General features: G+C 40.3%; 1 protein-coding gene across 6 annotated transcripts in view; it reads right to left on the bottom strand.

The window, feature by feature from the left end:
* RAPGEF6 (Rap guanine nucleotide exchange factor 6) overlaps window positions 1–24,108 on the bottom strand; it is a 132,897-nt gene that overhangs the window by 77,500 nt on the left and 31,289 nt on the right. For all 6 annotated transcript variants that reach the window (XM_014281081.3, XM_027807396.2, XM_027807397.2 and 3 more), the window contains exons 5-6: window positions 13,587–13,656; window positions 7,888–8,031 (exon numbers count right to left, since the gene is read on the bottom strand). In XM_014281081.3, coding sequence (XP_014136556.2) covers window positions 7,888–8,031; window positions 13,587–13,656 — 214 coding nt within the window. The remainder of the gene's footprint in view (window positions 1–7,887; window positions 8,032–13,586; window positions 13,657–24,108) is intronic.

Raw genomic sequence — 24,108 nt, forward strand, 5'->3', positions numbered from 1 at the left:
AGAACTGCAACTCAAAAACCTTTTGCATATGAGTCCCCAAAAAGGCCGAGATGCCCTTCTGGGGTGCAGAGCACTGCTTTTTACCATCAACCACCCAAGTGACACTATACAATTATGAGCAGTGGGCACAACCCTTCCACATCATTCTCATCTAGTTAGTTTAAGAGGCTGCTCATAAAGAACTAATGACTGTGGAACTGCCACCCCATCCCTTAGGGTCCATCAAAACAGAGATTAACTCTCTGAACATGATACATACAATATTTTCTCAGGCATTTTCCAAGGAACTGAGTTAATTTCTGCCACAGTATAAATTTGTCCATGCAGTTAAAGGCGAATAACTGATTATTGTATGGAAAGGATACCAATAATGACCCAAATTTCTACTTCTTATACATGTTAATTTGCAAAGTGTCTAGAATTTTTGGATCTTCCGCTACAAGCTGCCACAGAACAACAACAGTACACCCCACCCACAGCACTGTCAGCACCAGCTTAGGTCAAGGTCTGAACAACTCTCCAGTTCAATCTCAGTTAACATAAAGGGGAGATTTCCCTGCAACAGACAGACTGTGCTCAGGATCTGCTTACAAATGTTTCCGGGCTTCCTGGTTAAAGTGATCAGTTGTAAAAACACTGGTACGTGTCAACTGCAAGCAATGCAAAAATATCCACAAGTTCTTCTTGAATTATCACACAGACAAGCGCAGCTCTGCTGCTCTGCTGAGCAAGGGGAGGGTAACACAAACCTGCTGCAGGGATGATACTGGGGTCATGGGGCTGACTGTCACTCCAGCATTCACCAGCACCTGGACATGAAGCGGCTGTACAATTAAGTGCTCATCTTATTTGAGACAGAGAGGTTTAAAAAAAAAAAGTCTTTGAGGCAAGAGAAGAGCAGAAAAATACGGTGTAAGCACTGGTGGCGGAGGGGAGGAGAGAAACTTTCTTTAAAGCAGTTGGCAAAATATGTATGTGTTCATATGGCAAAAATTAGCTGCTTCTTCAGCTGTATAAAAAGGTGAAAGATGGGTAAGTCAGGCCTGTTACTATTATAGTCAGTCCTATTACACAGACCTGATGATTCTATTGGCAACCTCACAGCAACTTGGTATCTTGTTCTGGGACCGAAGCTGGGAGCCTGGCGGAGCAGGAAGATATCCATTCATCCTGCAGAACGATGCCGCATCCCAACACAGTGCCATCACCCACTGCCACAGGCAATGGGAAGGGCTGTACACTACTGCCAGCAGCGACAGCTGAGTAAATACAGGTGCCCGCTTAAAATATATCCTCCCTAGTTTCAGTTTGATGCAGTTTCATTTGTGCATCACCCTTAAATGCTGTTAAACAGCTGCACATGTCACCTCCAAACAGAGGCAATTTCTGTAATTCACAGTTGAGCTATAATCTGCTTGTCAAGTCTATAAAATCTTCAGGGAAACGCCTGAGTAAGTTTGCAATAACTACAACCACTTTCATTATAGATAAATTGAAGTTTACATGTTGCATATGTAATTTTTCAAAAATAAACTTTTAATCTGAAAAACACAGATTGTAACTGGAGGGCAGTATTTTCAGTGAGTATTTTTTATTTTGTGTACATCCTGTCCAAGTCATTACTCTTTGGAAGCTACAGACGCTCATTAATTGGTTTGGGAAGCATCAGCGGTCTATGGAAATTCCTAGGAAGATTTTCAATGCACAGCACATTTTGAGGATTGGTGTTTTGTTAACGACCATCACAACCAGCAACAGACTTTCAAGGAGTCCTTGACAGTAACACTGCTGACAGACCAAGCAGACAAAAAAAACCCCTAACAATCAATACATACAATAAAATATAAGCGAATGTGCATTTGGCAGTTTCCCCCTTGCTCACAAGAGCAGAGGGAAGCGCCCGGGGGCAGCCGCCTTGGCAGACCAGGGCGAGCTCAGATGCCAAGCATGGGCTCCTGTGCCAGGGGTTGTTCCCAGCCCGACTGGTGAAGCAGCATTTAGCCCGGGAACAGGTACCTGGGTGACATCACTTGGTAACAGAGCTGCCCAACTGCTACCTCATTGCCATCCCCCAGAGAGCAGCCTAGCAGTCTGACAGGGATTCTGATTCCCAGAGAGCCGGGGGCTGAGCCCCCTCTCCTCGCCAAGGGCCAGGGGCTGTGGCCAGCTCCCTTCAGGCGCTGGCCACAACAGACCTGAACTCATCTGCTCAGGACATGAACATGCTGCAAACACTGCTGGTTTTTGATCACAGATGCAAGAGAAACACTTAAAAGAGCAGAAATTCAAAAAAGTTGCAAACAAGCGACTGCGCAGCTGGGCTCTTACCAAGCTCCCATCCTGCCCAGACAGCCGGGCCAAGGGAGGGTCCTGCACCATGGCTCCTCTTGAGCACCTGTGAGCTGGGATCCAACCCAGCCATGCAAAATTTAAGATGGAAATCAGAATAGAGAAAATCCTCATGTTGTGAAAACACTGTCAGGAAGAAGGAACATGCGTTATCGCTTTGCATCACACAATGCCTCCAGAAAGCTACCGACAGCATTAACTTCTGTACCCACTTAGTACACAGCAAGACTCACGGGCTTCAGCAAGACCCAAACCTTCTTCTGATTTGTCAGTTAATAAAGCTAAAATTCTGTCAAGCATTTTTTAAGTGTCAAAAAGAGGAAGCATGGACATAAACACATTAAAAAGCAACGAGCTGAAAAGAGACTCCTCCTGCAGCTCAAGAACAAGTGATTTTAGCCACTCACAGATCAGCCACAGCCGCATTAGAGTTAACTGATATCCCAAATAAACAGATGCCAGCGGATATTGCATCCAAGTTTAACAGAAGGCAGCTGGAGGCATGCTGTAAGTCAGTCTCAGCTGGTTTAGACCAATAAAAGGTACCATTTTAGGCAGCTTACCTGGTAGTTAAAAATAGATTATAAAAGATCTATAGTGTTTTATACATTTAAAAGGGAAAGGATTAGTGATGGTAAAGAACCTAATGGGTTTGATCCAGTATACTGAAATGTGACTTAACTTCCCACAATTGTGAGATACCCTATGCTAACTCCAGCCTCTGACAGGATTACATTAAGTAATGATCAAAGAACAAGAAACTTGCCACTCAAGCAGTCTTTGGTGACAGACTTCTCTGAAGATAAATGCTCCTACAAGGCTCCAGGAAATCTTTACATGATGCAAGTATTAAGATACTGTCCATAAAACTTAATATTATAATAAATCTTTTAAACCTCATCATCCTCTTATGAGAGTAAAAAAAAAAATTGGCACAAATTTCTTTTTTGTACTCTACAATGAACTAACAATTGAAAAAATTCAAAATGTTGTCACAACTCTATAGAAATATGCATTACAACATACATACACTATTTTTAGAAATATATATAGTCCTCATTTTAAAAAAATCAGAACTGTCAAAAATGTATGTAGGTAACAAATTAGAAGAACTTTGCTCAAATAAAAAGATTTGCGTTTACAGGCTTGAGGGTGATGCAGAAATTTGTATCAAGTCGTTAAACCTGTTTGAGTTTGATGACTGCAAGAAATGGAAGTGCAAAACTTGCTATCTCAGCTTTTATTTTTTAATTGTGAAGATAAATATTTGAACCATTTAATTTCCGACTACTTGATCCAAGATCAAAACAGTAGTTTAACTTTTATTAAGCACCAGAACTACCATTAAACATTTTTTCCTAAAAGTGTTAACATAAGAAAGATATCTGTTCTTAGTCTGGATGTAGTTTTGTAAGCACCTGCTGCATGGTACTAAACATTTGGGACATAGTTGAGCAAAAACAGTCACAATTACTTTTTTCTTTTGTAATTAAGAAACATAGCTGCATTATTTATCAGGTTGAGAACCAGACCAAGAACTAGAAATTACTAAGTATTTATCTCAGATGTGATAATGCCCTGCTGCATGACCCTAGTTCCTGTCTGGATGCTTATCTACGTTACAGCCACTAACACGCACAGAATGCATACCCCCAAAAAGATACATCATCAGGCTAACAAATCAGATTTGAAACAAGAGCAGGTATAATTAATACTAACGGCACATTTCTTTCCAATCCATTAAGTTTGAACTAGAGCTTGCTTCAAATGACCCCAGCTTCACACACAGTGACCACCACCCCCCAAGCCAGGACAGCACTGCAGGGGACCTGCAGGATTCAGACAGTTAAGTGAAAAAATTGAGAAAGGCAACAGAGGCCAGAAATTCCCAGGGATAAAGATCCCATGTAACTACAGGGATGCCCAGAGCTGCCCCAGGTAGGCAGCTGGCCACATGTGCTCAGGCTGACACCATGGCCCTTTGACTTGAACTTGACCCACCACAACAGAGCCACCTCCTCCATCACTTTGTGGGCAGCGGTGCTATTTTGTGTCCCGGAAAAGACACATTTGAGAAGTCTTCCTCCAAATACACGTTTATGCTCAGGATCTCACTGGCTGGCTATGCTGTCAAAGGGAAAAAAAACAGTGCCAGCAGCACCTTGACACAGCTACTGCACATCCCTGCAAGTGGAAGCCAGACCTCAGTCTGTTCACCTACCTAAGGAGATCAAGCCTAGCATTCCTCCTTACATAAGTCTTGCAAGAACAAATTCACGTCATTATGTGCTTTGAAGATATAAACAGAAATATAAACCTGTTCAGTCTGAGTGAGAAGAAAGAACACTGCCAGCATATGTTCACTGTATTTTACTGGAATAAAAAAAAAAAAAAAACAACCACACAACACACCAAAACCACTCCTGCAGACCCCCCAGCTATAAATACTTATTCTGCAAGAGTCCAGTGCTCTTGTGAAACAACACTGCCCTATGAACCACAAAAATGTAGCAAAGGAGTACAGTACTAGGGCTCTTTTTCTTAAGTAAGAGGCATGAAGAGAAAGGAAGGGCTTCAAAGATGGTAACAATCATTTAAAATATTACTTATAAAGTATCTGCATCCAAATCTGTATTTCATAGCCAGTCACAGGGATTTCTGCAGCTTGAGCTCCAGGTATAACAAGCAGGGAGCTCCACACTGAGCAGTAGATGCAAGCTCATGTCACAAATTAATGGGTAATGTTTTTATAAAAACAAAGATTAACTTTAATCATAAATACTAATCATAGTGTATTTAATGCGCAGAGATTTACATTTTAAGGAGTTAACTGAGATTACATAGGTAACTCCCTTTAAAAGCAAACACAAGAAATCTACTGTATAATCGTGAAAGGAAAAAATTCTGAGCTGGGATAAAGTAACACCAAATTTCAGTATCTATAGTATCTAAGTCTTCTTTAGAAAGCAGAAAACTACCCGTACCTGAGACATTAGGCATTTAAAACCTTAAACAGCGTTACGCTGAGGATTCTAACACTGTACCACTGGAGCCCAGCTGAATGCCTTGCAGAGTGCTGGAAAGCATCGAGCCCTCCCTGAGCAAGCAGGGCTCACAAAAGGTCCATCAGGCCCCATTCAGCATCTGTCAACAAGCATTTAGCAAGAGGCTGGAGACTGAAACACAAGTCTTATTCCAGAGAGGAAAACTGCTGGCACGTTTGTAAACAGTTTTCCCACTCTGGCAGAAATGTTACTGCATGTTCCTGTCAAATGAAAGTTTTGTTCCAAAACCTTCCTCCTTACCCTGCCCATTCTCGCATGGGCCGACACAAAGGATTACACTACAAAGCCTGTTTTTCAAGACCATTGGGAACAAACAGTCACATATAAGCAGACTCAAAGTTAAGAGTCAAATCTATGCTCAGAACAAACCATATCTCACAAAAATTCATTATTTTGTCAGATTATAGTGGAATATGGAAAAAAATAGGCACCCATTTCTTATTTACTTGTCAAACAGGCAACTGGTTATCGTGTTTTGATTTCTTAAGTCATCTGTTGAGTTACAAATTACTTTTTTTGCTACACCAAGTACTGTGAGTATGACACTTTCCAATTAGAAGCTTACAGTCTACAAAGCAAGGATTAGTATTTCAATTCAGGCTGCTGAAAAGCCAACAGCTTGCAGATTTTCTGTCGGAAAGGTGGTTGTTTACTTCTTGCCACTTAGCACTCGCTCATCCAGGAAAACACCTAACAGTGTTAACATGACTCTTTTTATATATTCCTAATTAACTGACATAAAAGCAGATTTAGGAATGAGCTGTTGCTTTAAGAAGTTTATATCATTTCCCACCAAATGCTGATCAAAATATGTATGTATATTCTGAGGAAGCCACCAGGTTTGCACCAAGAGACATATGTGCAGACACGTGCGCACTCCGTGGCACTGGTAACAAAGAAAAATCCTAGTGAGATCATCATTTGTTGGCTAATCACAGTCCTGCGAGTGTACCACATTGACTCCTTGCATCAGTAACTGACCACCTCTGAAATCATTCAAGCCACCATGTAACCTCGTCTTTCTTACACCGAAGATGCTGAATCCCTTCTCACGCACCCCTCCAGGCAAGCTGCACAGGTTGCATCAGCACTGGCTGTTCCTGTGATTCTCTTCTTCTTAGCACTGAAGTCTGTGAATTATTTTCTGTGTGCTTATTCATGGTCACAAACACCAAAGACAGATTTTGCCATACACAGATTGAAATTTAATTCCTAATAAAGCCTTATGCATGACTCCCCAGAGTATGAGGATCCAACATCTCATTTCATCAATAACTAAAGCCAATGACTTACTAATGATAAAATCCAACACACGTGACAGTTCTTGAAATGAGATGGCAGGGCACGTTACACTTCAAATGGCATATTCTCTTCCTGTCACAGCAACGAGCGCTCTTCTGCTTACAAGACAAACACCAAAGTAACCTCTACTCACAGACATGCTAATGCTGTGCAGAGTCTAAACCCACCACCTGTGATCCAACACTACCAACATGCAGAGAGAGAACAACAGCAGTTTATTCTGAAATAGAGGAAATTTGTACCTAACTGCACACATCAGGTATTTTGAAGCGTATCAACTAAAAGAGGCTTTGTATCTTTTGGGGAGATGAAAAAGGAAGATGGGGACAAACAGGGGAGAAACTGAATTTGGTGGTTTTTTTCTGTGCATGAAGACTACTTAAGGTTTGTGTACCTCAACATTAGCACTGTTGGTTTTTTTAACCTTTACTATTCAAAGCAAATCAAAGTATCCAGAGGAATTAATTCCAATGAAATAATCTGTCTAGATCACATGTATACCCCTGCTACCAAGCAGGAAGTTTGTACGTGAAAAATAATGGTAAAGAGAAACCTTCAAAAAAAGCATTGTGGCCTTGAAACCTCAGCAGTACGTGCCTTCACACAGCACAGATTTTATAGGCTGTGATGTTATTTCAGAATAGCAAATGAGTTGTCTTTACTCTTCTTGACGCTTGAATTACCAACTATGCTATTTTTAAGCAAGTAAACATGACCAAATATGATAATATTCATACTGTATTGAACAGAAATCATGACTGACTCAATTTCAAACCATAGTTCAAAATTATTAAGGAAAAAAAGAAAGTCACCAATTCCTACATCTCAACAAGAAAACTCCAGGTAAAACCAACAAAAAATAACAAAATTCACAAATAAGCACTTCTCTGTCCAGCCAACATGTTAAGATTTATTCGTAGTGCTCAACTAAAAACGCTAAAACAAACAAACAAAAAAAAAACCCACTCTTCTCTAACTAGCGGCTGTATCTTCACTTCCACCTATGATGTTCAAGCCCGAAGCACTGTCCTGCTCCCCAACAAGAAAAAGGCTTTCCCAAAAACGACACGCATGGACTATTTCATTTCACCAGCTTTTCTCAACAAACAAAACGCTAACCAGCCGCACGGACAGCACAATGCCAAGATCGACCGAGGAAGAGCAGACTCACCAACAGGTAACTGCTGGCATCCACGTTGTCAGTGATGGTCTGACGCTCGCCCCTCTGGTTGATCTTCCTAAACCTCCGACGGGACTGCCTGAGCGGGACTTCTCTCTGCAAGATGTTTTCCTCATTGTCTTTGGAGTTCTCCACCTGAAACACATGTTCAGGCTCCTGGTTAAACATCCAGTTCTTCCATATCACCGAAAGCCGATGGAGCCGTATGAAGCTCATGAGGAAGGAACAGACATTAAGTTCAGAGCAGTTAAACGTTTCTTGAGAAAACAACTGCAGACATTTCAGAGAACCACTGCTGCATGTCTCAGAACTACGTTATTACAATGAGCCGGAAGCCACAGTTTCCTTCCAGGAAACAGTTTTTTTTAAAAAAAAAAAAAAAAAAAAGAAAAAAGTAGAAAGGCACACATATCCTCTTAGCAATGTCACTCACCAACAGAAACCCTTTTGCACCCACACATCATACAACACGAGCTACAGACTCTGCTCATTTCAGGCATATCTTCAACACAGAAGTTAGCATTTCTTTGAGTATTTACAATCTGATAGCGCCACTGAATTATATCCTATTTTTATTGGTGTAATTTTTAGAAGAAGTGTAACTCATTTCTAGTACCAGTCACAGCTAAAAAACTTTAAATATTCCAGCTGTTTATAAATAGCTGCTTCACTTATGTCATACTGACTTCTAATTGCTTCCAGCAGATTATGAAGAAATAACTAGAACTTGATTCATATCTTGATGTTAAATATTATTTGTGACTAAATGTTAAAAATTAGGTAAGTCTATCTCGTCAGTAAAATCCAACATGAAACCTTTTTATTTCACTAGTTACAATTCCTTTTTTCTATAAAAAGCCATCTCATCCTTTCCCATTTCCTTCTGATGTTTTGGAAAAACATCTCCTAGCAGGAAACAGAACAGACATGCATGCAAATAGGCTGCAGCTGGGCCAGGATCTGTACAGGAGTTTCTACTGTCCTCAGCAATTTTATTTCCAGCCCCCATCCCCAGATTTCACCTCCAAATCCTAGACTAAGACCTCAGTATTGGAACAGGAGAAGTACCTCTGGGTGGTCTTATACAGCCCTCACTTCACATACTTGGGGAAGTTATCTCAAAATTAAAATTCGAAAGGTTTAAAGGAATGAAAACCGAAAAGACTTAATAGACAGGAACAAGAAAGTAACCAAAACATCTAAACCATCACAAAAGCAAGATCACATCTACTTTCCACATCATTTTTTCCAAACAGATAAATCTGTCTGAGGTCAGAGGAAAGTACAAGCAGCTGGCCTTGCCCTGTGCCTTATTCTTAATTCCATAGAGAAAAATATACATTGATCACATAGGTTAAAGATACAATAGTTAAAAGAAGAGCGAACCTCTCATCACAGTGCTGTCAAACAAAGAAAGCAGAAAAGCACAGTTCCCCTAGCAAGGGACAATCACACTTCTCACTAGGATTTTACTACCCATTTGTAAAGGCACAGGACAATGAGCAAAGACATCTAGTAGCAGCGTTGCTGTAAGCACAATGGTACAAGGATGCAAAAACATGCAAGGCATGCAAACAGACAAAGAAAAAAAATCCTTTCAAACAGGCTATTTAGAATTAAAAAAAAAAAAAAAAAAAAAGGCAGTGAGGCACTGGATACAGCCCTTCTTCACCTAGCATAAAATATGGATTTCTAGTTAGCAATAGTGTTGACCTCAAACTGTACAGAAGGTCTGCAGAAGTAAGGAAGTTCAGTTTTTAGCTACTCTATTAAGTAACTAAAATTGTGTTGATTTCTTTTTAATTTTTTGTACATGTGCTGCACTACATAAGCTCCTTCAACAAACGCATTATTTCCATTTTTCCTGTGTTCAGTCTCATAGGATCATAGAAACTAAAACTAGCGCTGAGCTTCTCCAACGGAACAGCCCGACCTGGATGCGGAGGGCCCGCTGATGGCTCTTCCAATACATGACTCATTGTTAAGAAGTCCTAAACTGAATAAGTACTTTTAAGACTAAATTAAAACAAACTCAGCGAAAGACTGAATTCTTTTTCTTCCACAACTCTAACTGAAAACTAAGAAGTGAGCATAACTATACTATTTGTTAGCAGAAAGGCAATCCAACCAACGGCTAGCAGGAACTTGGAGATGGAGCCCACCTGCTCCCTTCGGCCAACACCGCAGCTGCCCACGGAACCAGAACAAAAATCAGAAACGCAGGCAAGCCCTCCACACCACAGAGCTTCCAGTTTAGTACCACCAGCACCATCAGTATTTTGAGTCCAGCTGACCTTCAGATCATTTGTAATTTACAAGAATGTACAGGAACGATGCTCGGTAGGCCAGGGGTAAGGGGATACACAGGGGAGGGCTCCCCCCGCCGCCCGTCGCTCAGCTGTGCCTTCACCTGTGACAACTGAAAACGCCTCTTGGCAGAGAGCATGTTCTACTGCCCCGCACCCCCAGGCAGGATGAACACTCCTACAGGGGGGTTCAGCATCTCCGCGGCTGGGGCGAGCCGGGCCCCAGGGCAGCTGCAGAGGGGGGACCGCTTCCCCACGCCACGGCAGCACGGGGAGCGCCGGGCTGCTCATCTGCCACCTCGGATGGGGACTGCTGCCCCGCAGACTTCTTCATACTACTGCGTTTTCAATAAGTAACAAGAAGTCCAGAGTAGTGTCTCAACTGGCTAATTACTAATCACGGCTGTTTTATTAACCTTTAATACTGGCAGTAGCAAAACGCTTCCATAGAGTCGGCATCACCCACAGCACTTGCTGCCACGTAAAAATCGAGGATCATAGGACCGTCCTCAATTTCATCTGCAGTCCGTGCCAGCAATGAAATATTTTCCACCTCTAAATATCAAACTGCTTTTCTGAAATCTTATGCTTAAATCTGAAGAAGAAAACAAAAGCATCAAGGAACAACAGAAAGGACACTTCAGTACACTGAGATATGCTGCAAATGTGGGCCATTTTCTTAAGTGATAAATGGACCTATTATTAATTCAATAGATTGCTCAGCCTCCAAAAATATTAGCTACAATGCCCATTCACACACTATCTGTTATCCTCATTAACTTAAGCTGACCACATTTTATGGCCTTTAAAATGGGTCAGTTCCCAGAGGATTCCTGCTACAAAACTGATTTACATTCTAAAAAGAAAGAAGGAGAAAAAGAAAAAAGAAAAAAAGTCAGCCAGCATCAGAGAACGATAGTATTCCTTAACTACATTAGAGTAGCTAATCCTTTCAATTGAAGATAAATAATTATTTATTAAACCTCATTAGTATTAGAAAATAAAAAATATTAGGTAAATTAATAAAAATTAATCAGGAAAATGAAACTCAAGTACACCTGGTATTGTGCAGATCATTAGCCAGGTGCATGCCACCACACTGCTGCTTTTTTTTCCACCCCATTTGAAGTCCTACCTAGAGAACTGACAGTTAATAGTATCTTTAGCTGCATTTACCTGTAAAACATGAATATGAAAGTAACGAAGAAACAAGTTTGCTCTTTTAATTCTCTGATTTTCCTCCAGAAAAATACACTGACATTCCAGAGAAGGATTTAAGATACTTTCAAGTGTCTCTATGCTTTCATTGGCATTGAATTCCAGTTACAGAACATTCAAGAAGTTTAAAATACAGAGGACCGTTGTCCAAGCTGTGCATTTGTCTCCAGCAGCACACAGCAGCATTTGATGTTGCTGACATAGCGTATGTTAATAGTGCGTTCCTCTCAAAAAAACAGCCTCATCACAGTTTGTAGTCCCCCAAGTTATACACACACAAAACTAGTTTCTTCATTAAATATTTTAAAAAGGTCAGTTTCTCTCCAGTAGCCCATGCTCCACAGAAGCTACTCTTCTATTTGCATCTTCAAGTATTTTTTTTTTTTTTTTTTTTACAATGGTGCTAAAACCAAAGAAGGATACGGGTATTTCCAAAGAATTCTATATTATCTCATATTTTGCCCATGAAATACATTTCATGTAAGCTTGGAAATGCACTTGCAGTGAGTTAGTCACCAGCCAGCCCTGTACAGAAAGTCACACACTTCCCATACGCACTCCAGTCTGCTCCCGCCGCGCCACCGCCTATGAGGCTTTTGTAGGAAGCAGCACACTGGGGCTGGAGATGTCTGCAGCACCAGCTGTAACAGCTAAGAGCTGTGTAACTGGTTTGTTTGTGAAACTGGTCCAAACAGACCAAATTCTTTTCTCTGTTGCATCAGCTTTAAGGACTACAGAGATTCAAAAGGTCTATATATGATCAGATATCTGAGCGTTTCTCACTCTGCGCTACAAGGTGCTAGGAGTACCGAGGTGCAAGGCTCAGCTCACTCCAGGCAGCGGACAGGCACACTGCACACCAAACCCTCGGCAGCAGCAGTAGCAAACCGGAGAGCTCGAGGCGTTCACGGGCCACGGCTGCACATATCGTCACCCCAGCAGTCCCGTGGCACCCCTCAAGGCACAAACCGCTCCCACAAAACTCCAGCTTTGAGAAGGCACTGGATAATTGGGAATACAGAAATGAACTATTTCACTCCAGAGGACTGAGACAGGCTTCTTGCACTCTTACCTGCATGCGCTTCATGACACGGTAGACTGCAGCTTAAACGATCTGCGGCAGCAAAGGGCATATTGCGGATACTATGAAAGCCTATGAGCAGAATCAGACCGACACTGCACAGAAGGAATGATACAAAGAATGGCAGGTGTACTCAGCATAGGACATGGCATACACCCATGGCTGTTAGTAACCTGTGAGAAACAGATTTCTCATAGAAGCTGAATATTCACATACTCAATGAGTAAGAGGCAACATCCAATATTAGTTTTAATGTTGCCATATCTAGATATAAGGAAGCTAAATCAATAGCAGTTTGGAGATCTAAGCCTGCTTAACAGACATGTGGCTTCTCAGAACAACAAACATCTTTGTTCCAGCTCCATTAGTAACACCTCAGAAGATCAAAGTTGAAAGAGATCTTCCTGTGTCCGCAGCCGCATTTTGAGGGTACAAACGGGTGTGCACTACAGGGAAGAGCAATCCTAACACTTCAACTGCTGGCAGTATGTGTACATTGGCCCGGGAAGGAGTGAGTTACATTCTACAAGCACACACAACTTGCTGGCAAGTGCTCTGAAGAAACAGAAAGAAACCTGGACATGGAAAAGGTCGATGACAACTAAGCTGCAAACCTTATCCTTCAAGCTCGGCTAAGCACTCTTATGTTCCTTCTCCTCTTACCTAAAAGCCTTCCTGCTATGTGGAACTGCAAAGGCTAGGAGTAAGAGGGCCTTTCCTACCAGCCTGACCAGTAAGAAGCAATGAAATAGGGGATGGGGATGTAAATAAAGCATTCAGGATAGAAGTCTATCATTGTCTGACTCAGGAATGCTCAAACTCAGCCATAACTGGTAGGCTTTCGAAACTCAAGTAAGCATAATTTTAGAAAGAATGACCTAATCATCATCATCATTTACCCATCTAGATTAAATTTACATAGCTATTCCTGTTACGATAGTAGCCATAGGTATAATGGAAATCAAGGCAATTTTGCTGCAATTTTATAGAATACATTACAATAAGCTTTCTGCTATAAAACAAGAAAGAATTTGCTGAAACCATCAATAGAATAAATACATTTGGGAAAAAAAAAACTGTCTTACCACAATCATTTCTGAAGGCTCCAATATGATACATTCGCATCCTCGTTTTCCTCCAGACTGCTTGCCGAAACTAGAGTGGGATGGAAAAAAAGCAAACAAAAAAGAATGAGATGAACAGCCTATTATACCTTTTCAGTAATAAAAATAATTGGCAATGGCGCATGTTACAATAACCTTAAAAGCAAAAAAAGACAAATAAAAATTGATGAAAACTACTGCATGAAAAATTCTAACCAGATAGTACCATTATCATAATTTAATTTACTCAGCACTTCTCATCAGTCTGCTATGTAAAGCCTAAACATAAAGAATGTTCTTTTGTAAATTCATTATTACTTGCAGATACTCAAAACCACTCACAATGCATTTCAGTGTTGACAAGAAAACATTAGTAAATTTTAATTAAGCATTAAACGGGCTTTGTAAAAACAAATATACATAAATTCCAAAAACTCTGAAGTACTAGTCTGCATGCAGAATTTTTAATGAGAGTTCCCTCAAGTCCGTATCTGCCCTTCATCCTCCCAGCAAACATGACAGAAAACCTCTTCTCTAAAACTGAGCCCTAACTTGTGACCTGTCTATGTCGCTCCTTGTACCATCACAAGGACCATACCATGGTGACAGCTTCTGTTTAAGAAATACAAAAAACCCACAAATGCAACCACATGTGATGGGCAGTGTAATACAGCAACTAAGGAAAGAGGCTAAAAGCAACCTGATGTGCTTCAGCTGATCAGCTCTAGAAGCCAACTACGTCCAGGACACCTAAGAAAAGAGGTGACTTGAGGGGAATCAGCTCTGGAGAAAGTACCATGGAAGCAGATCTGAAGGTGCTGAATTTACTAGCAAAAAAGAGCCAAGCTAGATAGTGCTAGGGGGGTGTTACAGACCAATAACCTATTAAATCACTTAATTTGTGACTGTAGTGGCACCTGGAATCAAAAATATCTGGCTTCCCAGATTAGCAAGTTTGTCTTTGCTACAGACCCATTAGCTCAAATTAGGTACGCTCGACCTACCCCACTCAAACAAGCTCAAGTGAAAGCGATCCCATACAGACATCAAATTAAAAAACCTACTTGATTAACAGCACGATGGCTGGATTAGCAGTTCAGTAGTTGCAGGGGCTGCGTTACAAACTCAGACTGTCAACAGCAATCACATTTCAACACGTATCAGCAGGTGAAATAACTGAAGGATCAGTTAACTCAAAGCAGAGATTAAGGTGTGAATTAGAAGGAGGTTAAGACAAGTGTGGAGACAAATCCTGAAAGTGGGTCAGCTCCATCTGTTTCCACTAAGGTTACATTTGGAAAATACATCTGAAGCTTCAGCCACACAAAACATGTGAGTTACATACACTGTCATCTCGACAGCAAATATCCACTAAAACAAGACTGCTTTGTAGAAAACCTTTAAAAGACTCGTGCTTATAAACTATGTGTTAGGGGAACACACAAGAACTTTTGCAGGATATGTGCATTTTCAGAAAGGAACTTAAGCAACCAAACCATGAAGTTAAAAGTGAAACTTCAGATTATTCCAACAAATAAAATTATCAGTGTCATCTGGTTAGGATAAAGTATTACAGTTAACAGGAGCATGACAGTTTAAACTGTCACGTTTTGATTTTGCTAATGGTTTCCTGAAAAAAAAAGATTATAGATATATATATAAAAATTACATGATTACCATGGAGTCCTAAACAACAACTGAAATTCTCACCCTATGCTATAGCAGCTCAGAGAAGCTCAAGTTTCACACGGAAAACTGGCATTTTCACACATCTATACTAAGCAACTTATAGCTAGAATTTTCATTCTTTCTTTCATGTTTTTTTCCCACACAGCATGTGATCCAGGCATGACAGTCTTGTGTGTTTACAACACATCAAAAAGAACTGCCAAACTACTCCCGCTATTACAACAAAGTTAACTTAGTTCAGAAATACACAAATATCTTTTTTCATGTAAAGTCAATGTAAGCTCTAACCTCAAGGTGAACTGAAATTCCATGTTACAATTTCTTCACAAATCAAAAACCAAAGTGAAACCAATCGTGCTAAGGTATCAGCAGCAAAAAAACAGTTCCAATTTATTCCATACAATAGAAAACCGAAGTCAACAGATACTCCCAACCCACCCCACCCCACAAAAAAAAAAAAATCTAAAGGAATTCAAGTTTCCTGGAAGTTTCAGTTTTTGCAGCTTTTTAAAACAGAAATAATCATTATCAGTTTTATCACAAAGGAGATCACTACTGTTGATATATGCCCAGTAGTTAGGAAAAAGCTATGGTTTTCTGCTGAAGGTTTTCCTAGCACAACATTTTTATTGTATAACAATGTATGAAACTACTGGAGGTTGAGGGAGGATTGTGGGGGTTTGTTTTGTTGTACATTAACACATCCACAAAATTCACCTACTGTCAAGCTCCCCTCTGCCTATGTTGCAACTTTTGCTAATTAAGTAATGGCAATAAATAATAATGCCAGGAAAAGAACACCACTTGTAACAAAGGTCAAGCTCTTGGCACTATCATTTCTGGTCCATCAAGCACTTTAGAACAACCAAACACTCAGAAAAGGATTAGGTTCCAAAGACAAAACCCACCCTTCTAATCCTAAAGAATAAACTACTCATATCTACAGGTCAATAGGTCAAGTTTAATTATTTCCTGGTGCGCATCATGGGATGTTTTATTGATTATACCACAACAGAGCTCCTTCAGAAAGGAGCAGCATCATATGTTTTTCCCCAGCCATAACCATCGAGTTTTAAGAATATCAATTTTTAACATTCTTCTTAATATACACAATGTTTTAGAAACATGGATTTTAACTTTCTTAATGACCTATTCCATATTTTTTGCTCTAGAATACAAATATGTAGCTTCCCTAACAGTTAGAGGTTTGCTAACATGAGTGTATTTCACTAGCGTGCCAATTTTAATCAAGGCTACAGAGCTATGTTCGTTCCTAGTTGTTTGGAAATGGAAAAAGTTAAGTCGAACAAAGCTTTGCAAATGGAGGAGACTAAATCCTGTTCGGAAAGACAAGAGCAAGCTGCAGTGCAGAGCATTCTTCCAAAGAAGGAGGAAGATTTCTGTGACAGCAAATTACTTTGAGAAGTCTTTAGTCGGCCATTAAACACCCACCCAAACCTAAAAAAGTGCTGCTTCTCAGAGAAGTACACCTGAAAAGTACATCTAATTCTGGAAGAGATAGGGAGGTCTTTCCTTTTGGGACTAATCTATCCTTTGGCATGGTGCCAAGAACATGTGGCATCGCTCACAGGAGCTGTTCCTCCTTAGCCTTACCAGTTACCCAACTGGGCACACCATCAGACCACCGCGTCCCCACCAGACCGTGCCCATGGAAGTCACTTCAGGAGGCCAGCTTTGCCCCCTGGGAGGTCTGACTGGACAAGCCTGTTTCAGCCCGCCATCAGCACCTCTGCTTGCAAACATCACTGCAGCTTCTCCAGCCATAATTGCACCCCGCAACGCCGAGTCCTCCTGGTGTCGTATGTGACAAGATACAGAAGCAAAGCAGGAAAGCTTTGTAAAGGTACAGCGCTACATGAGCTTTAGTGCTTTCAAGCAGAGAGTGGGAAGAAGAATCCAATTAAGAACATGACCTAATACACGTTCATATATATATAATAATGAAATTATTTTATATATAAATAATGAAAGTGAGAGAAAACATGAAACTAATGCAAATTAAGCGCTACTTACAAAACAGTAAAAACGATGTCAAAGGACATACTACCAAAGGTGTAACCATTAAAGTTTTAAACAATCCAGCAATTAAAGTTTTGCTCAGTCTGTATATTTAATCACATATTTTAACAGGGTCTTAAATTTAACGTCATTATTCTATAACTTCCCACTGTTAGAAGCCCAGAAAAGTCAGTACTATAAATTACATTACAGCTTTTTTATTTATAATTTTATCGTACACGCCTGTCACTTAATATTCATCTATTACTTCTGCATCATTAATTTTCAGGCACTCACTCACTGGCTTGCAACACTGTCATGGGAAAAAAATGTCGTCCACATACCAAAGGCAGCTTTGTTTATCCTTGATTTATGGATGCCTCATTTGCAAAAAAAAAAACTTCTTTTCCTACTGATTCATGGCTATTCATAATTAAAAATGCTTAAGCAATTGCATCATGTCAGAAAGGAATATAAGTTAAACTGGCATGATATCATATACCAACCACTAATTGCTGTTCAGGCCATGGGATCAGACCAGAGCTACCGAAACACAAAAGACCAGAATCACAAATAACCCTGCTCTCTGTACCAGGCATTTCACTTGGATCATCTGTCCCTTTTCTGCTACATGATTTACTAACACAGAGAAAATCCTCCACAACTCCAGAGCCCAGCTCCAAAATCTTAAATATGCAAACACCTGAGTATATGCTTGATTTTACTGACACAGGGGATGGATCAAAATTGTTCACCAGAAAGTGCCTTTTGTATTTGAGAACATTCTAGTTTTCAAACTCTTACCCACTCCCCAAAATACTGGGAGGCGTTAGAACTACTTTAAGGCATTGGAGCTGCTGTAACAAACCTTACTTTCACAAAGCAAACTACTTAGAAAAAGCTTTCAACATAACAGATTTTTGCAATGTAATGAAGTAGTTCTCCAAGTAAGATGTACACAAACACAGCTTTCTAAACACAAATGTTTCAAAATGCTTCACATCCAGCTGTTACGCAACCAGAGTATTTGGTGCTGAAATACATCTGGACTTTCAAGACTGACAGTTTTAAGGAATAGCAGTCACGTTTAACTTGAGAATTTCTTGCTGTTGATATGCTGAAGTTGCTAATTACTGATGGTTTCTCATTATGCAATACTCAAAATACAGTACGTACTTTAAAGGTAAAAACACAGCCTGCCCTGAAGAGCTTTCAGCCTACAAACAGATGGAGACTGAATGCCTTATTATTTGTTTGAACACTAATTAGCAAGCATCTTCAAATCTACAATATTCCACAACATCCTGAAACAATATTTTCAGATATTTCATGACGAGATGTCAGGCACTTTTAAGATTTGTTCACTATTTTCCAGGGACTACAAAATCATAAAGCTATCCTGGCTGAATAAGCTGTTATCAGTAACGTACATAGTCACCTGGGATTGTCGCTAGAGCTACCTGCAGTAATACCTGGCACTGTATTACAGGTAGGACTGGGCTGGGACACTGATACACTGGTTTATCAGTGTAACAAACAAAGGGTTTGCAATTTTTTTGCAGATATTTCATTCTCATGAATATACCTGTCTCTCAAACTGCCAGTCTGCCTGTCAGGTTGCTTTTAGGAACATAAAGATGAAGACAAATTGTACTTTTTGCCACTGTAAAGAGAACCCTGTGACCTCACACATCCAGTAACCTGGCTGGATTTCTCCAATGCAAAAACATTTTGCATGCAAGTGCGCAACTTGGCCTGGAAGAGACAAGTTGCATAAGAAATGGACATGTTGTTTGTTTTTCTAACAGAGGAGAATGTTATGGTTTTGGTAGGTTTCTTGTTTGGGTTTGGTTTTTTTCTCCTCACAGCTAGGGCTTACCCCTCATCTGAAAAGCTTTTCATTTTTCCTCTCCTCAAAGAGTACCTCTTGTGTAAAACAACTGTTCAAGCAAACAGCCAGGGTATCTACTGCAACATAGCTGCTGTTCAGATCAGAGACAAAAATCCATTCAGTAACCACTGAATGTACTATACAAGTATATGAATGGCTTGGAACAGCCATTAGCATTATTAAACCCCAATCTAAATACTCTAAAAATGTAATTTTACACTTAAATTCCTTGTCATTGGCTGGGCAGTAAGAAGAGGGGAAAACCTGCATAGCCACATAATTGGCAGTTAACACAGCCGCACTGACTGCGGATAGAGAAGGCAGAATCTGCCCTTCTTACATTGCAGTCATGGTATAGGAGTGTAATCGACACCGAAATCCTCACGGGAATAACTTGTTCTTCTGGGCATCTGCATAGAGGTCTTAATTCCTCTAGATTTTTCTCAAAACAACCATCATCTGAAGAACTGGGCTGCTGGGGAGCCTCTCGACTCCCTTCCTGGAGCACACAGGGACAGTCAGCACAGTGCCATCAGGAGCCCTTGCGGCGTTTCCCATAGTATTGCAAACTGCTGAGCAGCCCCACATGCACTCTGTTTGCAAAACAGCCTAAGGAGACTGGGGAAAAAGTTACATGAATGCAGACCAGAAGTTTCAGCTAATGCAGGTGGCAGAGTTTTCATGACACTATATGCTGTGCAAGTCCTGAACATTTCAAAGTAACTTAATTATAAAAATATTAGAACACTTAACTCCATCAGAAAATGGTTTAAAGGAAACCTGAAACCACAAGATACATGGCTGAATGCAAAATAACCTGTTTCAATTAATGCTCAGTAATCAAAAACTAGTTTTTCATTAGCTCTCAGTAAGAACAACATTTAGCAGTTTTATCTCTTAAGCTTGCTGAAAGTTTTAATTGGGAATGATTTTGGAGGCTGCATAACATGCTACTCAATTTGCAGGATGCAAGCTCGAGATGTCTCTAGTAACAACTTGATACTCTGACCATGACGGTGCCTTGAGGAAGCCTGTATCTTTCCTACCTCTTTCTGTGAAGCTTTGCAGCTATTCCAGGCCACATGAATAGATAGTCTTAGTAAAATTGTATTCTAGATAGAAACAAACCACAGATTACCCTTTGCTTCCAGTTTCACATCTCTCGGACTTTTTTAGATAAGGCAATAAAAAAGCTATTTTCCGTGGTGCAATCGGCACCCGTTGCAGTCTATAAAACCTCTGTACGGCAGCTGTTGCAAGAAACTATGAACAACAGGAAATTACTGGAGGGGAACAGGGGACACACAACTATGGGCAAGATTATTCGGTCATTTATTTGTGACAGGTCTGAATACAGTCCTTCATTCTTTTGGCTTTCATAGAAGATATTTTTTTTTTTTAATATATTGAATAAACACCACAGGCTCTTAAGTTTGCAACACCTTCCCAGCCCTTCCTCAACAGAAGCACCTCCAGCACAAGGAGCTGCACACGCCTTGGGAAACCAGGACCCGGCCTCTCACCGGCACCTTGTCTCTTCTCATTCATGTTCCCTTTTTCTTCAGAGTTACTTCCATCACAGCACTGGCACTGCCAGAAGAGTTACAATACGAACAACCATATCTGAATTAATTAGTTTTACAAAATACATTTATTGGTAGCATTCCCAAGTTGTTAGCTTATTTACTGGCTGTCAGGCAATGCTACAAGTTACAGCCACCACTTACAGAAATACCCAGGGAAAACAGCACCTCATCTAGAGCCACAAATGCACTGAGTAACTACTGCCTCTTATCCAGCGGCGAGTATAAAATTTATCTAGTCTCAATAAGTGCAGGGGTGTAAGATTCAAGCTGTCTTTTTGAAAGCGGGGGGGGGGGGGGGGGGGGGGGGGGGGGAATCTACAACAGCTGCGAAGAGCTTTCATGTGTGAGGCAAACACATGATCATAGAGTGTCATCCTAAGACCTCTGCAATTTTTAGTCACATGAACAGTAAGAAATTTAAATCACAATTGTTTCAGCTAGTTTCAACAATTCAGAACCTTATTGGCAGCTGCAAGTTTGTCAAAGATTACGTTTACTGCATGCCAGCAGTGGAGTGGCACATGTATGTATCTAGACCTTGGCAGCTGCTGGAGGAAGAGCAGCATCCACACTACAGCCATCAGGACTCGAGTGGCAGAGACTGGGAGGGAGACGAGAAAGAAGAGCAGAGGCTAAGGAGCACTGGGACAGAGCTGGGATACAGCAGGTACAGTCCAAAGCAAAAAGTATTTAAGAAAGTTAAATCTGGAAAGGAAGGATCAGTGCTACAAAAATGCCAATATATCTTTTACTGGCAGAAGCTGGGAATGCAGGAGCTCTGAGCCACTCATTTGCTTTTTCAGTGAATGGACAAATTCAAGAGAGTTTGCAGAAAACTGCACTACAGGTTTTAGAAGTAAAACTAATCTGGCTTTAGAGAATACATTCAAGGTATAAATACATTTGAAAACAAAGTTACATACATCGGTATTTAAACACTTGTAAAATACCAGAAATGTAAGTTGTACAAATTACAAGTCTTTAATCCTGCATTCTTATATACCAACACTGGCAGTCCTGTAAAAGCACAGATTTTTCTGTACTTCTAGTATTCCACACAGAATATACTGAAACACTATTAACAGTCACACTAAGTTTCAAAATAAATTAAAATGCCGTTATTCACAAATACTGACTTAATACAAGAGCAAGCTAAAATAATTTCAACCCAAGCTGCTGTTCATAATGCAAAACAAATTCCTCTTTCATTATTACAATTTTCTTGATCCAAGCATTTGCACCTTCTCCTTTTACTCAAGAAGAGAAACTGTGTATTGCGTAACTTGACATGTCTACAACTCTCATAAAAAGATATCACAATACAACCATGAGTCCATTCTGAAAAAAGTCCAGTGTTTTTAGCTGAGAAATGCACTACTTGAATAGGACAATGATTCCAATTTTCTCCACTTGTGAGATTTTGGACGGGCTTGGAAAAGAAAAGTGTTTGTTTTTATTAAGACTACTTCTAGAATGTTTCAAGACTTTGTATTTTTTCCCTTCGAGGTTCAATTCTCACAGCTGTAGGAGGCTGTCATCCACTTAATTGGCTTCAAAAGTTCCTCCAGGCCCTTGATACATCTCCTATGGCTAATCTTGCTGTGAGTAATCTCCTTCAAATATCCTGTTCACAGGAATTATCTTGATTAACAAGCAAGGTTAACACAAAAACTCTTTAACTTGCTGACACAATTTTCCTTCCACAAAATCTGTCAATCCTGTTCTTTTGTACCAGCCATCACTTCCACGTTAGAAGAAAATTCTTTTCCTACTATGCCAAATCTATTGACAAATCCATTCTCTAGGCAATAGGATAATCAAGGTTATGCCATCCTTGTACCCAATATTACTGACTGATCTGCTTCTTACCTTAAAGATCTTACAGGGCTTTTCTCATCATGATCATCAGTGTCAGAATACTGAATAGATTTATTGTAGCTGGATACAAGTTTTACTCCTCCAATTTTAAGCCAATTTCTGAATTACAGCTTGCATACAAATTCATCCAAGTTGAGCAAAAAGCCCTTCCCAAGCACAGCGAGCTACAGCTTACACCCTTACTCATTCAAATACTTACAGAAAGTTAACAAAGCAATGACTGTCCACCTTCTTATGCTTCTGTGGGGCTATGCCTATTTCAGGTTTGAATCTATATAATATTTTATTTCAAAAACATTTGTAGAAGAAAATTAAGGTTTCCCTGAAGCTCTATTGACTCTGGAACTACCAAATGGTAAACAGTGGATTAAACTAGGCATGTAAAAGGAGAGCTTAACCAGCATGTTAACCAGCTTAAGTTTACAGCTGTCTACTACTCTCCTCTTATCTGTCAAGGTAATCATGGGACAGAGGAAGAAAAAGGACAAGTACTGTGAAGATGTACCAGGAAACAGCCAGTAAATCACCATCAATTTCCAGTCTTATCTACAGAGATTGAAAGTATCTCAATAACAACCACTTAAAACAGCAGTTTCTCATGTAATTATTAAACAAAAGTTTCTAGGCAGCTAGTTTATAACACAATCCTGCACTTTGAAGAATGACTGCTAAATAGGACAGATTAAAAGACAACAACTTTACAAAAAAAGGGGGCTTTAAACCCCCCTATTACCCAGGAAACCAGCTTCCTCTAACAGAAACACCTACATCCTGCTCGTCACATTTTTATAAAAAACGTTCCAGTATTCCCAGCAAAAGAAGTTCACCAAATACGAAGTGTCTGTCATACGCTCTCGAGGACAAATATAAAATTGAAATTAGCACATCAGTATCACAAAGAGGTAACGGGGTAATGGGGGGTGCTACGAAGTATACAAAAGGACTGAGTTTCAAACTAGAATCCATATGCTATTACCTGTTTTGCAAAATGCCTCCATCTACCCAGTTCTTCCAGAATGACAATTACTGAAACTTGGCTCTTGACCTTTTCAAAGCACTAGGAGGTCTCCAGATTAAAGCCTAAATTCTCATCCTTGGTAGTTACCACCGTCCTCACATTAAGGATTCTATTTCAGTCCTCTTTCATTTTCCCCCTGGACACCTCAAAGCCATCATCTGTCTCCTGCATCACTTTCGTGCAGATGACACCTGTCTCTAACTTGCTCAGCTCTGCTCATGTGTTGACATACTGATACCATATTCAACAAATCAAACGGATAAGCTTTATCTGATGCCAGTTCTGAGCAGCAGTAAGCCTACCAAAAATCTAACTGGTTGGAAGGAGGTCTCCATTCCCTCCAGCACTCCCAGATTGCTTCGAGCATGGTTTTCTAATTCCCTACACTTGCCCACCACTTTCCTGCTGTGGAAATAAAAAAGC

This window comes from Falco cherrug, chromosome 8 (genome assembly GCF_023634085.1).
Source record: "Falco cherrug isolate bFalChe1 chromosome 8, bFalChe1.pri, whole genome shotgun sequence".
Taxonomy (NCBI): domain Eukaryota; kingdom Metazoa; phylum Chordata; class Aves; order Falconiformes; family Falconidae; genus Falco; species Falco cherrug.